Source organism: Amblyomma mixtum, chromosome 3 (assembly GCF_055824585.1).
Source record: "Amblyomma mixtum isolate Tamu chromosome 3, ASM5582458v1, whole genome shotgun sequence".
Taxonomy (NCBI): Eukaryota; Metazoa; Arthropoda; class Arachnida; order Ixodida; family Ixodidae; genus Amblyomma; species Amblyomma mixtum.
The window spans coordinates 191,972,217-191,987,827 of record NC_143014.1 but is presented as its reverse complement, the minus strand read 5'-3'; the positions used below and the strand labels follow the sequence as shown (position 1 = coordinate 191,987,827).

The following is a 15,611-nucleotide window of genomic DNA, read 5'->3' as shown; positions in this document are numbered from 1 at the left end:
GGAAAAGGATGTAACAGCGCTATGAAGACTGGTCACGAGAGAACGAGACAGACACTTGCGCTGTCTTGTTCATAGCTCTGTTACACCCTTTTCTATTGACATGAACCAACCAGCCCATGAAAAGCACACATGCAGGGTCACTATTACCATCTGTTGGCAGCTCAATGAAGCTCTTTTCGCCAGTGGCTCATTAGTGGGTCACGCCGCACCCAAGAAAATTTAAGGAACGTTGGCCCACTAATGCACAGGAAATGGAGCTCCCAAAATTGCTGCTGCAGTGAGCATATTAATCAGCTTTTTAGGCATTAGTTGAAATGTCCAGGTGATAGATGAATAGTAGACAAGCGATGTCATGAGGAATGTCGATTGAAGTGTGAATTAAACCGAGCGGGGTTATCGCGATGTGAGGTGGCATAGACTAGACAAAAGCATGGCTCTGATACAGCCTTATATTATCACTTGCAAACAGAACATGTGGAGCGATGAAGTTTGCGATTTTTAAAACTAGTATTTTTGCAGAAAATGCATTTTTTTTTTAGGCTCACGGATTTTTGGACTGTTCAATTATTCGGACCATTTTTTAGGTCCCGCCGAGTCTGAAAAATTGACCAGTGACTGTATTTTGTTAGCAGCATGCACCTCACTATCTTCACGATGGCTGGTCCCGAGAACACTTAGCGGGGCACTGAGTGGCATGTCCGCTTCAGCCAGTTGGTGAGTGCCTCAAGGGGTTCCATGAGTTTAGCAAAGGAGGCTGTAATGTTCCACAGATTAATCTTGATTTTACAACTGCTAGAACAGCCTACTGCAGAAAGAGCAAAAAAAAAAAATTGCTCTGGAAGTATAGGAAACCTTCCTTTGGAACTTTTAAATCTGCTACCAGCATGAGGTCTAATAAATGCATCTTACAACGTGCAGGTCAGCGTGGGTTGCCCAGCCAGCCAGTGCCTGATGGGGGACCGGCTCCTGTCCAGCCTTCTGCACCAACTACTACATCAGCTTCTAGTACCACACAGCAAGGTCCTGCTCAGCAGAACACCAGTGCTAGGCCACTGAGAGATTATGGGTATGTTGCAAGTCATGTTCTTCCTGCTGGAGCAAACTCTGCTGCTGGTACCGCTAGTATTGCACAGCATGGCCCAGCTCTTCATTGAATCTAGAAAATATTTTGTGATACCCGGGGATGGCCTTGGATGTGGCAAGGTGCAGCCTTGGGAATGTCCACCTATACACATTGTATGGTGGCTTTGTATTGGCAGTGGTGCAGTGGTGAGTGTGAATGAAGTCCATAAAATCAAGCAATCACTTGCGAGGCTTCGGAATTTTCAAGCGCTCTTATACATCGGTTTTATGGGGCATGTCGTGGTGCCGTAAAAATGTCCAAAAAATCGGGGGTCCAAATTTTCTGTCGACTGTAATGATAGGGCTCCCGGAGCTAACATAGCCAATATGGTTTTAGTGCTGTAGAGGTGTTCCCCAAACTTCATGTTGCAACCAGTTTTCTTCAATTCTGCATTTCTGTGATGAAAGAAATCAGGAATTGTGAATCAAGACATTATGTCCAGCTTGCCTTGATTGTCATGCACTTTATTTTGTGAATTAGTATGTGAGTGTGTGCAAGCTGCTTTTAATTCATTTGTCTTGCTTTCAGGCCACCTGCATCCTCTTTGGCACCTATTCTTGGAGAAATTCTTCATCTGCAAAGTCGCCTGGCTCCATACCTTCAGCGTTATCAGGAACTTGTTCAGGATGACCCAAACAGCCAGTCCATGACGGTACGATAACCCCTCCTAAAGATGTCAGTTAAAATGGTTATGACACCAAGTTTTTAGACTTAAAACAGTGTGTTGCATCTTATTCCCCTCGTATCAGAATGCATCCTCTTGAGATTTGAGCTCGTTTAATGAGTGAATATTTGCGAAGGAAATTTTTATTAAGAGTGTGCCTATTTTCTAAGCATCGATTACGGTATTGACTTGCGTAATTTGTGCCCGCGCATAATTTTATCACCCCCCTCCTCTTTTTACTCAGATTTTTTAAATAAAATAACTTTCACTCGCATATTTTGCGCTCCCTGCTGCGTAAACACACGAGCATGCATGCGGGTGTGCATAGGGCAGGCTTGGGAAGATCGGCACGGCCGCGTTGCCGTGTGTGGCTGTGAAAGGTGAGTGAGTGGTGTTAGAAGCAGCCTGTGATTCGTTTGCAAATTGCTTTTGCTAAGAAAGAAAAAGTCAATTGCGCACCGGCGGTTGCATCGCGCCAGAATCTGAAACTACCGAACTGTTGGCTATTCTGTTTGCCGCCACTCAGCCGGGATGCATGCGAGGGCGCCATTTTATCACCTGCTATCTCCATTTGGCTCTTCTGCTGGCTTTGCGATTGTATTGTTCTGTGTTTATTGCTTCGAGCTGTGCATGCGCTGTCATGCAGAGAACTACATAACATGGGTCTGTGGTGGGGGGCTATGCGTAGGCTTATATTTGGAGTCAACTTTTTTTTTGGCCAGCGAGGGACACAAGTTGCGGTGTCGACCTATACGCGGAAATGTACCGTGCACATTGTGCGTTGTGACCTTTGTTGAGTTTTTTAGGACATGTTCACAATATCTCTGCGTAATTTGTGCATCTCCATTTTGAAACCTTAATTTTAGAAAAAAAAAGTGCACAAAATATGTGATAGATACATTAGAACCCCTCAATTACATTTTTCAGTGGGCTGTGAAGAAAAAAAAATCATACCAGCCGGGAAACAGGAGTAGCCCACAAAGGGTTAAGGGGTATGCAGAGCTAAATGGTGAAAAGCTGCATGATTTGTCTGATTTGAATAAAATTTTGAGGGTTTCAGGGCATATATTAGCAGGATGTGCTACTAAGTTTTGTTGCTCTTGCACATTTTTAAAGGGTACAAATACTTGTAGCGGAAAGCGTTGTGTTGTGTTTGATTTTATAGCACATAAGCAGCTAAGGCTATTGTGTGCTAAACACTAGGTTGAATGAATCGGAAAGCGAGTGTACGTAACTAGGACTATTGTCATGAAAGGACCAGACAGAATTAACTGATTCATTGCAGTTAAATATAAAATGTCTCTTTTAAAGGAATGCATTGTGTTTGTGGTAAGATTAATCTTCAGGGTCTTTACATTTTTTAGTAGAACAGACAGAATACATCAATAAAGCCTACTGTAAGGTTGGGTTTATTTGGAGAAGCTTCTCAACGGGAGCAGGGCCAACAGCAGTCAGAGATCCGCTAGTCCAGCCAGGAGCGTGCACCATGCGATGGCCATGTGGCTCGTGCGTATGCCCGTCGTCTTCCTTACAATGGCCCCTGGGCAGAAGAGGAGGAAAGGTGCAGAATCTAAATGTTGATTTTTTTTTACAAAACAGGCACCTCATCTTATGGGGGGTATGCAGGGATTGGAGGTAAATTTTTTAGCTTTTCGCATAGAGCAGTGAAATTTGGCATGCTTATTGGGAAGTCTACTGAATGCTTAAGTACAAAATTCACTGAAATACCTTTAGTTTTGACATTATATAGGCTTCAGTGCTATAAAAAATTTGCAGGAAGCCTGGTGTGACAACAAAACACGGTAGGAGTCTGCAGTTGCTCTCAAGTTTTACCTAATGGTTAATGCAGTGACAATCGCGAAATAGTTTTAGCAGCCTGATTTTCCTCGCTTGCATAATGCACTCATTAGCATCATGTCAGATTAGTGACTGAGTGAAAAATGAGAAAATAATTAAAAATATAGCAATGTCACTGCATAAAAAATTTATCCTGGATCACAGTGGAATAAACCGCATGAAAATCCGTGAAGCCATTGTCATGCTACGCTTTCTGCAAGCAGGGCAGTAAGTTCAGAAAACAGTTTTCTGAAAACTGGCACTGAAGTTGTACAGGAAGTTCATGTCCACGAAAATTTCATCAGGACTGCAATGTTTATTGTCTTCGGCGGTGGGGATAGACGCATGATTCTGACTGAAAAAGAATTCAGCTGATGCCAGCGTTCCGGTGTCAACAACCTTGCAATGAGCGGCAGTGCAAAAGCCAAGCTATCAGTCTCGAAAATCTGCCATTTTCGCGGAGATTTCAGCCAGTTATTTTTGCTGCCTATGGTCACAAAAATACTGTTTAAAGTCACTTCTGGGCTGTTTTTAGGATGGTTAACTATTTCACTACCACAAAGAAATGACCGATATTGAGTTTTTCAGAATAAAAATTATTTCTTTAAAAATTGCTGATTGCACTGTGAATTGTAATAAATCAAATTGTAGTTTATTGGTTTGCTTCCGAAAGAAAAAAAAACACCCCAGCTGTGTGTGCAGAACTTTTAAAAAATTTATTGGTTAAATATGCTGCTAACAGAAAGAAAAGAATTACAAGCAAAACAAAAATAAGCCACTGCACTGAGCTAGAAGTTGATTATGAAGAAATTGATATATACAGAATGTTGCACATCATCTTAGCTACCATTCTTGTGGTTTTCAGGTGTGTACGAACACACTACACTTTCCGCAGCCTTTCAAGTTAGGGAATATGACTGCTGTGCCACACATTACATTAGTTCCAAGTTGTGTTCGTTAATATATAGCTTGCAGTTCCTACTTCATTTTTTTTTTCCACATGGGAGTAATAAAAAACTGAAAAAGAAGTCCTAAAAGAGAGTGTTGCCTTCTTTGACATCATTGTAATCAAATATCTGCTTGCGCATTTGGTAAAATATCTTGGCAGTATGTTCCAAAGACCCTAAAGCACCAAATAAAACCACTCTCAACACACTGTATAAAATACAGCATGAACGGTAAAACGAAACATATGCAAGCACGCACTGATGTCCCGGCCCTCTGAGATGAGTCTCGCAATCGAAACTGAAATCCGACCATTCCACGTGGTTGCCTAACTCACCACTACTGCCCTAAAACAAAAAAAAAAAAAGGCAGCGAAAGAAACGACAAAAGTGCTCAGTATAGCCTTTTGCTTTTGGGAGCGTGCGGCGAAACAGACACCATGATTGGCGACCAGCAGACTACATCCGGACTAAGTTTCATTTTTCAAGTCCCTTCCTCCTGTTAGAAAATGAGAAAACAAAACTCAAACCAAAGAGATGGTATTACAGAAGCGAACTAGATGGCGCAGCTTGTCCAGGAGTGCAGACTTGAATTTTTGGTGTCAGGTTCAAAACGTCAGTCATATGTGACCAATAGCCAATGGAGTGGTAGCAGAAGGGTTAAAAAAACCTTATACTAGATACCATATCTGATGGTTTCTAGAATTTGATTTTCATCGAGATTTTCGCAAATTGATCCCCGCTTGATCATAGCTTGAGGCAGGCCTTCTTCTGTAAAAAATACTCTTAAACAGTTGGACCAAATTGTTTTGAGTGTATTATTTGCTGTTTCATGTTGTGAATGGTTGTGCATACTTTCATTATCAGTTGGTAAATTCTTCAGTGTCTTCAGTGGTCAGGGAAATCAGCTGAAATAGTAAAAAAAAACCTGCGGAAGTTTAGGATTTTGAAAAGAGTTGCTTTGTAGACATCCTTAGTAGGCAGTGCCATTTACTGAAACTGAAGCGATGACCATATGTTAGCATCATGTTGTTGCCTTTTCTTTGTTACTGGTGTTTACTTGGTGGTTTCATGGAGTGGCACTTTTCCAGGATGCTGATGCACATCGCTTGGCAAATGGAGTGTGCTGTGCATTGCATCTGCTGAGCCATGCACTGCATGCTGTGAGTGACCTACACATGAATGTGGCTGCCAGGCCACGTACACTACGAGCTCGCCTTCTGGGCCCCAGCCAAGCTAACAGCATTTTCCACACTAGTATGCCTTTCCAGGTTAGTACTCGGTTGTCCTCTGCTTTAATTTTTTGGAGGCACTAAAGATAATTTTGCAACTACAGTGTTACAGGTTACGCTTAAGGATGAAGTGTTTAACCTTTCGGACAATTTTCACTTAAAATAACCAGAATAGGGAACACACGTGGGGCTACTCCATCGAGCTACTCCATTGGGTGCCGCATCACTTATTAATGCGTAGCATTAGAACCCCTGTCTCGGCGAAACCTTTCTGTTGACATTCGTCTCAAGCCTCAGATGTGGAGGTGCAGCTTGCGGAGGAGGGAGCAGTGGAGAAAAAAACCGTGGAACGGGGTTCAGCAGTTGTCAGCGGCACGGTGGCTGATGGGAGAGTGGAGAGGACTGAGCACGCTGGCAGGGGACACTGAAGGGGAGCGCGCATTCGGTGCACAGCAGTCTTTCGGCTCTCCTTCGCTCTTTGAAGGGGTCAGACGTGTGCAGAGCGCTCTGCTTCGTGTCATGCCACGGCTGTTGCGAAGCCTAATCCTAATGCATAGAGTCGAACTGATCTCATTGATCATCCCCAAAGTTTTTGTAGTGTTATTAAAGTTCATGTCCTCATTTGGGAAAAAAAATCTGAAGCCTGGTGCTTGCATACTACCCCTAAATTGCAAAGTCACTTTCATTTCATAGTGTTGAAGTGTACTTGTGGAATTTATGATGAACAGAAGTTAACGAGTGCAATAATTTATTTTTTCTTTGCGATATGCATGAAGCAAACAAAATTGAATATCACGGGCAGTACTGTCAAACCTCGTTGCACCGAACACGGGTATTACGGATTATGGGCCATAAAGAAATGTTCCTGAATATTTTCACAAACACATGCATTTCTCACTTTATATATTGAAAACAGTTTTCCGTAAAACGGATATATTGTACTGCAGACTGCCAAGTTGTGCCTACTGTGATGGCAGGCAGCAGGCTTTGCCTTGAAATACGGGTGACTGGTGGTGGTGTGGCAAGCGTGCCGCGGTTCACGACTCATCTCGCATTTGCCAACAGCAGCACAGGAGATATGGCAGCGAGAACATCTGGTAGCCAGGCGGTCGGCACCCGTTGATGATGCCCCGGAACCAGCGACACGGTCGTTTGGTGTAGCTTTCAAGCAGCTATCCTCTGCTCACATCACATCATGCTGACAATGCTGTACCGAAAAAAGCGCTCTTCTAACTCAAAAACCCTATTTTTAAAAATTGTGGAACATCTAGGTGAAAAACTGGTATTTAGAAGCTCGCATTATTGCAATTAGTTGATGAACCAGTTTGAGTTAATATTTGAGTTGGGACTCTGTTAGATGTGAAGGTAGAGGGATTTTTTTTTTTTTTTGTCAGCTGTTGTGAACTACATTGGTAATTTTTTTACCTTTCTGGCTGTTTTATAATTGTTTTGTGTGCCTTGGTCTTTTCAGGGACAAATAAATGTTAGTACTGCACAGTCCCCTTCATCTGAATCAATTCCTGCCACAAGGGTGACTTCTGGCACCACTGCCACTAGTGCTACATCTACGACCGCCCAAGGGGTAATCTGCTGTTTCCTTTGCAAGTGTTCTGGTGTGGTTGTGTAGGTTCTGCACAATGGGAGTCATTTAGGCTCTTTGAGGCAGCACTAGAGTTGTCCCTTGCTCAGTGCTAGTTTGAAATGCCGTTCTCCCCATGTGCCTTCCCCCTATTTTTTTTTGGTTGTTGTGGTTGTCCAAGTACTGTATGTACTCACGTAATGAAGATAGTTCTTTTTCCATAAAATCTCAGAAAAAAGAAATTTCTCAAAGTTTGGCTGATTACACTACACTTCGTAAAATATTCAGGAAAAAACAAATTGCAGCGGTAAAAACATCAAGTAGGCTGGTGTACTAAGTTGCAAAATAGACGTGTCAACATAAGCTAGTGACAATTTTTAGCACTGTGGTTAGGTGTGTTAGTTTTGGTTCGTTTTCCATTCCCGACTTGCATTTTGCCATTTAACAGTCACATATAATGACTAGGCATGCACTCATATCAGTGAAAAAAAATTTGCAGTGTCACCCACTGTTATCTCACTGTCAACTGCAGTAGAACCCCTCTATAGTAAAGTAGCTTGGACCAGCAAAAATCTTTACTATGTCATGGTCACACAGAAATACAGAAATGCCTTCCATTCTGCTCTTATCAACCCTTTACTATGTGATAATTAGTATTTATTTTCAGTTATCACAATATGTTATCACATTTTCTATTGCTTCAGTCTTGTGGAAGCACTGCATTTGCACGAATACAATGCTGCTATGAATTCAACTCCAGTTTTGTCTTCTGCAGCCTCAACATCGATTAAAAGGCAGTAGTTAAGAAACATGCGACAAAACCGCTCCCCCATGCTTTGTGCTGCCGTGTTGGGCACATTCGCCCATTTCTTCTCTTCTACTCCTCATTGCACTTTTACTAGCTCACCTTTCTCAGCAACCCCGCGTCGCCATCTTTCTACTTTCTTAGCCAGCTGTTTTTTTTTTTCTTTCGTGTGCGTGGTGCACTTTGCCTTACCGTCCCAAGGCTTTCGAAAAGTTTGGTTGGCTTTTCCTCGCAGCTCTTGAGCTTGGTGGTGAAACCATTTCAAAAAGCACCGTTCTATCGTCTTCGATATCCATTTGCCTCCAAATGTTGGCCTCGCAGTCCTTGACTTCGCGCCTGCCGTGACGTCGCCATGGCCAGACGCTCTTTACTATAGCTGTTTCTTGTAAAAAAAATTGGCTATGGCTTAGCTTAGGTTAAGCCTGGATATCAGCGAAAGGCTTCGGTGAGCGTCATATGAGGAAGTCGAGCGCGCGCCGATGCACACTCGGTAAACGCGCAGAGCGCGCGAACGACGGTGAAGGTCGACCGGCGGAGCCGCGCTTGGCGCCAGCTCCGCCGACCACTTGCGCCTCTCCAGTGACATGACGCGGCCAACTCGCGCACACGCAGATGTGGCTAAAATTGATCACGGAGCACGCCAGACCCGGTGTTGACTAGCCTAGTGAAGCTTTTTGCTTCAAAAAAGAACCTCACTGTAAACGGGGGAAAAAAAATATGCAGTTATCTATGGAAGGTGAAATGAGACTGTAGTTTCACTTTTCTATATCTTGAGTTTTTATTATATCAGAGTTTACTGTAGCGGGTTTCTACTGAAGGAATCGTATTCCAAGTGTGATTTGTTGGCATTTTTGCTAATCTCTGCAACATGTTGTGCAGAGATTGGAGCACGTGAAGCACATGTAATGAAAAGTCCTCCCTGCTAAATATTTTTGATGCTTTAAGTCTTCAGGCATTCTTTAGCATTTCGACCTTACTCGTGAAGTCCAACATCTTAATAACAGACATTTCTTTACCCTTTTTAGGAGTCCCAAGCCATTTTTTTTGTTTACATAGGCTTAATGGTTACAAAACTGTAGCAAGCTCTTACACCTCACTTTTATTCCTAGGCACCCATGACTAGCAGCACAGCCCCTAGCAGTGGGGGCCCCTTCAGTACCACGGGCCCTGCACTGCTGACAGCACAGAGCCCTGTGGTGTTCATGGAGCTTGGACCAGGCTCCATCACTATTGACAGCATTTCCACTGCGGTGATAAATGACCTTCCCTCACCTTTGGATCGTATTGTGGATCAGCCTGAAAGCACTACGCCCTCTGCCACATCAGCAGCTGAGGAAACTCCTGCCACTCAGGCTGGTAAGAACAGGCAACAATGCATTGCTTTGAATACTAGCGGATTCCAGGTCATACTGGTTTTCTTTTGCTAGCCTCACCTTGATGAAAATGAGACCTTTGCGCTTGTTCCACTTAGGAGCTCGTGTCATTGCAGGGTTTACATTGTCAATGAAAGATAGCATGATAGAACAACGCATTGATGCGTGGCATGGTTTCTCCTTGTTTTTAATGAGCAGCCGTGCACATCTCTTGCCCACTCTCACGAAGGCAGATGTCTTGTGCAGAGTACACGAACAAAGTAAAAGTAGTGAAAAAATTTTTTCATTTTGTGTGTGTGTGTGTGTGTGTGTGTGTGTGCGTGTGCGTGTGCAATGGGGTTTTTTGTGGCATTAGAGGTGCATGCCAGCTTTTCTGCATTGCAGGGTCTGTCTTCAGTAAGGGCTGCACCGTTTACAAGGTTCACTATTTTACATTGCAAATACAGAAGCTTTGTACTTATACAATGAAACCTCGTTGATACATTTAGAAAAAAAATGCCCCCCCACCCAAAAAAAAAAAAAAAAACGTATTAGTTGGGAAAACATGTAGTATAAACTGCCTAAATTTCAGAAATTGAATGTTTGAGTGAGGTATGCAGACATTTGTTGATGATTTCACCTCATAAAAATGTCGATTAGCATTTCTGGCACAAGGTTTGAATGCAGAAATTATTCCGCATTTGAATTGTCTTATTAAGTGCGGGATGAGTTTTGCAACGCACCCAGTCCCTTGATGGCAATGACAAAAGTAACCGAAATCTTCATTTCTTGGATTTCTTGTATGCCATGCCCCCCCTCCCATGCATCTGAGCACTGCTGGGAAGCCACCAGGGGGGGGGGGGGAGGGTGACTGTTCTTACTTTACATGCTGTGTTTTTCAGACCTGGCCCACTCGTATGTAAGTGTGTGTGCGCTGTTGCCTTGGAGGCAACAGCCTTCAATATTCAAGCACTCGATATCCACCTTTGCCGTGGTCGTGGGGCTACTCAATGCGATGTTCTAATCACAGCTGTTTCAAGTTCCAGGTATTTGGCTGACCTTAGCCTTTTTCAACTTTTTCGGCATTCTCGCAACTGCCGGAAATCGTGTGACATGCCATTGGCTATATAAAAGCCTGTGGCGTGTGCTTCGACGGTGTATCATTGCCGTCAAGCAGAACATGATGATCTTTACGATATGGAAAGGCATCAGATTGGACAACCATGCTTAACAGAGCTTTCGCTCGTCTTACTAGGTTCCACCAGGTTGAACCACAGCTAATTTTTGTACTGCATGTGACCATACATGTCATTGGAATTTCTCTTTAGGTGTTAGCTGAAAAAACATCGTAATTACTTCTTGTCAAAACCATATTGTTAGCAGTATGTTGCTTGTCTGCGTTGATTGCAGCCATGCAAACCAATGTGGTTTGGTACACTGGTATGCTGTGCACTCTGAAGGAAAGGAAGTGCCAGTCATGGGCTCTGTAAGCATATTCTGTGACATAGAGCATGTAGCCTTCTTACAGTACGAGCTGTTTTATGAAGGGGTTTAAAGTCTGCTACTGAATCCCACTGTGCAGGTTCAGGAAGCTCCCAGCCTCGTACGCAGACAACAGGAGCGGCAACAGTGACCACTTCATCGGGCACGACGGGTACACGTGCATCTCCAGGGCCATTCCGAGGCCTGGCCCCACTGAGCTTTCCTCTGGGCTCTGCCCTTGGGGGTGCACTGGGCAACTCATTTGATCCCTGCCTTCCTTGCAATTCATTCTGGACGCACAGCCAGGTGGGTGCCGGGCATCCAGTGGGCAGCGGAGGCAGTAATAGCCAGAGCTCCAGGGCTACACAGCAGGGACCTACACAGGTAAATGGCTTTGCAGGCACCTCTGCCTGGAAAATTGTGCGGCTTCGTGGTGCCTTTGGTATGAAAGGCACAGTGAAGTGTAAACTTTTGCAATAGACGGTACTACAGTCTACTCTTGATATCTTGAACTTGAGGTAATCGAAAATTTGAATTTTGCAGTGCTCTAATTATTTAGAACTCTCCTTGTACTCTTGACGTTGATGGGCCCAAAGCATTATTTAGAATTAAATCTCTCTAAGGTCTCTGTAAGGACCATCGCATGAGGGTTGACCGTATTGTTAAATAAATAAAATAAAAATAAGTCCGATTCAGTGCAGGTCCACTGTACTGTTTTTTCTGCTTCTGCATAAAGCCTGCACCACTGAAGTCATTGTAAGAAAATGGTGTGCTTTAAGTTGGGCTAGTGGTAGCCTAAGGGCCTGACATTTACAACTTGAAGTCTGAACTAACATATAAACATGTTCACTACCGTCACTGAGGTGATATTGTTTGCCATTCGATTAATAAAAAAAGAAAGTACCATATTTACTCGAATCTAGGCCGGCCGCGATTCTAAGCCGAGACCCGAAAGTTGAAGGCCACAGAAAAAAAAAAAACTTACCTCGATTGTAGGCCGGCCGAAAAAACAACTGCGAACAAGAGGTACAGCACGCAAACGACATTTATTGCCAGGAACCCGCTCAGGCTGATCCCGGCTTGAAGGATCAGCCGCCGAAGTCCCGCCCGGCTTGAAGATTTGACGACTGCTCTGCAGCAAGTATAACTTTCCGCTTGAAGGCGGCACTATAATGGCACCGCCTGTTTGGTGCCATGGTGTTGGTGATAAAAACCACGCACGAAAACTTCACTGCTGCAAATGTGCTCACGCCACCGCACGAGAACTGAACAAGGCCAAAATGGCAGCCAGTGCTCATGTGTGCTTTGATCAGTATCGGCTACGGATAGCAACGGCTACGGATAGCAACGGCTACAGTGCTGTCTTTCGTTGGCGTTTTGTGGGGGCGCCACCTGCGTGCTACATTTATTCGTATTTTACGAATACGAAACCTCGAAACGAAATCCTCGAATCTAAGCCGACGTAAGAGTTCTACATGTCGTTTTTTTGAAAAAACTATCGGCCTAGATTCGAATAAATACGGTATTCTGTCCTTATACCCTCAAGTGTAATCTGACATCACTGAGCACCAATTTGCGCTAGAAATGCTCTCATTGAAGTGCAGTGGAACGTTTGTATAGCAAACGAATTTTGATATAGCCTACTGTGTTTCGCTGCAGTAGCCCTTTACAGTTCCTCTGAAAAGGGCACACGTTTTCAACACCATCTTTCTTATTTTTTTGATGGATTTTGATGAAACTCTTTCTGAATGTTAATAGTGCTTTCAAACTAAAGTGCACAAAATTTCAGCAATACCGCATTTACTCGCATAATAGGTGCACTCGCATATTAGGCGCACCCCCAGTTTGGTCGCGAAAAATTGGATTTTTTATATGGTATGTTCAGTTTCAAAGCGCGAGAATGCAAATCGGGAAATTTTCGGAAATTTTATCCCATGTAATAGGCGCACCCCGAACTTTGAGCCGGATTTTCTGAAGAAAAAGTGTTCCTAATTTGTGAGTAATTACGGTACATCTGGAGAACTTGTTTTATTCAAATGTTTTCTTTCTACCCATTGTGAAACATCTGCAGACTAGACAAAATGTGGTAGAACACTGGTTCAACATTCATTGCCTTTCTGAATGCATGCTACACGTGAGGACATACAGTTAAACCTGGATGTAACGAACCTCCATATAGCGAATTGCTTGATATAACGAATTTTTGAATTCCCAATGCCGCCCCCATTAAAGCGTGTAAATTTGAGACCTCCATGTAGCGAACGTGTTGTGGCGGTTGGTCTTGGTATAATGAACTCGCTAAGCTGATTACCTGTTAGCTTGTGCAGAGTTATGAATTTTGGCATAAACGTTATAGAATGATAAAGCACCAACTGACACGGGAGAGACGTCAACGATCACAACGAGCAGCCGCATTTGACACATTGCGTCCTGCTCCAGTGCCGTCGGCGCATCATCGCTGCTTTCGCTTTTGGAACGTCATACCACGTGGCACTACTAGAGTTCATGCTCAAAAGCAGCGAAAAATGATGGCGCATAGCAAAAACAAAATGGCACGAGCAAAGGGTGCCCATCGCCACAGCATGGTTGCTCGCGTGATTCTGGCACCAATACCGCTGACGCCTCGGAATTCTGGAGCAGGGATGGCAGAGAGTGGCGGCGATGCAAGGCGAAGAGTCTGTTTCCTAGGGCAACAGTGGCGGGTAGGTCGAGAGAGGGAATGTGTGGGAAGAAGCATGTGCCTCCGTGGCTGGTCTACGGCAGCCGCGCGACCGCACGCGCTCTCCTCTAGCTCGTTCGCGGTGCCCCGCCTCTCCTTCTCACCCCACCCCTCTCGTAGCGACGTTGTGCGAGCCATGGCAGAGGTGGCGGTGGCTGCTGTAGCAGTCACGCTGTCGTTGTGATCACGGAACACTTCTTCGTGTTTATGACTTCGAGTAATGGGGTTTTCTGTAAACATTCTCAAGGTGATTTTACCTACATTTATTCCTTATTTTGGTTTCCGTTCTGCATTGTTCTTTTGGGTCTCGCGAAAATTGCATGTAAGGAAAATCTGGATGGAATAAAAATCCCATACTTTTTTCAGCTTCGTTATATCCAGGTTTAACTAAGATTCTTTTTCTTCCTTAGCACAAATATTTTCTAATTTTTACGAAGCACTTGGCATAGACATGCCTGAACTTTAGTAACCAAGATGTCATACCAAAGTTCCACAATTCCACATCAGAATGAAAAAGGAAGAATATCACCACATATGCAGAGTTCTGCAAGTACAACGAAACAAACGTAGCCAAAATATAGCATCAAGTCAGGTAACCTGAGAGGAGAAAAATGGTGATTTTTTTAGCATTTTCTCGATATGCAGTGCTCTAAAGTCACAGTGCTCTAAAGTTGTTTTTTTTGAGTACTTCTTGATGGATTTCAGCATTGAAACTTTAGGACAGCATAGAAAGCGAGGCGTACGAGCGGATACAGTAATAAAAAGATATATTTTTTGCCCATTTTTCGCCATTTGAAAGCCACTTTTCCTCTAATTTTTAACTAAAATTTTTTGTTGCCAAGGGAAGGACTGCTGGTTAAGAAGTCAGATAGTGTAGCTCTGCTTCCTGTGCAGTAGAATCTCGATGATACAGTCGTGGTTGTTACGAATTTCTGGAAGATATGAATTCGTAAAATTCCCTGGCCGGTGTGCACCATGTACAGTGGGCAGAAATTCGGATGCTGCAAACACTCTCCAGCATCACTGTGGATGATACAAACATGGGAGCCGCAGCTGCATCCTCGAGGATTCATTGCTGCCCGGGCATTGTAGATGCAGTGAATGAGTTTGTGGTATGTGGCTGTAAATAAATCCTGTCAGCCGTAAACAGATCTGCATGAATGCATTTCTCCCGAGTCTGAATATGAATTTCGTTCGTTTTGGATAAGAATATTTTATTGGTCTTAAGTGAATTCATTGTCCCACTAGTTGCACTAAAAAGCAAGCACCTGCACATGGCAGAACAATTAGGCCAAATGCTTTTCATTGGTATGCTGTGCACACTTACTTGTTCGCCAGGCTTTCAAATGTGCACTTGATTCTTTTTTTTTTTTGTATTGTGCTGCTTCGTTACAATGCATGTACATTGACTTGCAGGCACCACAGTCTGCAAATCAGCATGATGATCAACTGCACCAAATGTTGAATGGACTGATGACTGCTCTTCTACATCAACCTCACCTGGTGTTGCAACGTAAGTTATTGTAAAACCTGTTAAGGTATGAGGCCACTTTTAAAGCTTAGTATTCATGGGGACAAAAAAAGCAATGTTTAAAATTTTTAAAATCAGAGTACCCATTCTTTTCTGAATAACTGCAAGAAAAAATGTTTTTAGTTGACACCATTCCAAACATACAGCCAAAGTTGTTACCCTCTGCGCATCTCGCAAAACAGTCTAAAAGTTTTCTTTAAAATAATGACCTAATTTTTGCATCATTAGTTATATTTTCATTTTTCAGTTTACACTAATAATAATTGTTTCTTAGCATCTGTGTCTGTTTTTGTCTTGTAGTTTACTGGAACGCTCAAAAAAGTGATGCAAGGTGTTTGGAACGC

The 15,611-nt window shown here is 43.4% G+C and overlaps 1 protein-coding gene across 7 annotated transcripts in view; it reads left to right on the top strand.

The window, feature by feature from the left end:
- The window catches only part of LOC149353074 (large proline-rich protein BAG6), a 79,498-nt gene that overhangs the window by 27,366 nt on the left and 36,521 nt on the right, over positions 1–15,611 (top strand). For 6 of the 7 annotated variants that reach the window (XM_089582280.1, XM_089582282.1, XM_089582286.1 and 3 more), the window contains 7 exons: positions 919–1,066; positions 1,652–1,775; positions 5,659–5,838; positions 7,271–7,381; positions 9,293–9,539; positions 11,118–11,401; positions 15,153–15,249. In XM_089582280.1, the coding sequence (XP_089438406.1) occupies positions 919–1,066; positions 1,652–1,775; positions 5,659–5,838; positions 7,271–7,381; positions 9,293–9,539; positions 11,118–11,401; positions 15,153–15,249 (1,191 nt within the window). The remainder of the gene's footprint in view (positions 1–918; positions 1,067–1,651; positions 1,776–5,658; positions 5,839–7,270; positions 7,382–9,292; positions 9,540–11,117; positions 11,402–15,152; positions 15,250–15,611) is intronic. The other variant, XM_089582283.1, reaches the window with a different exon arrangement.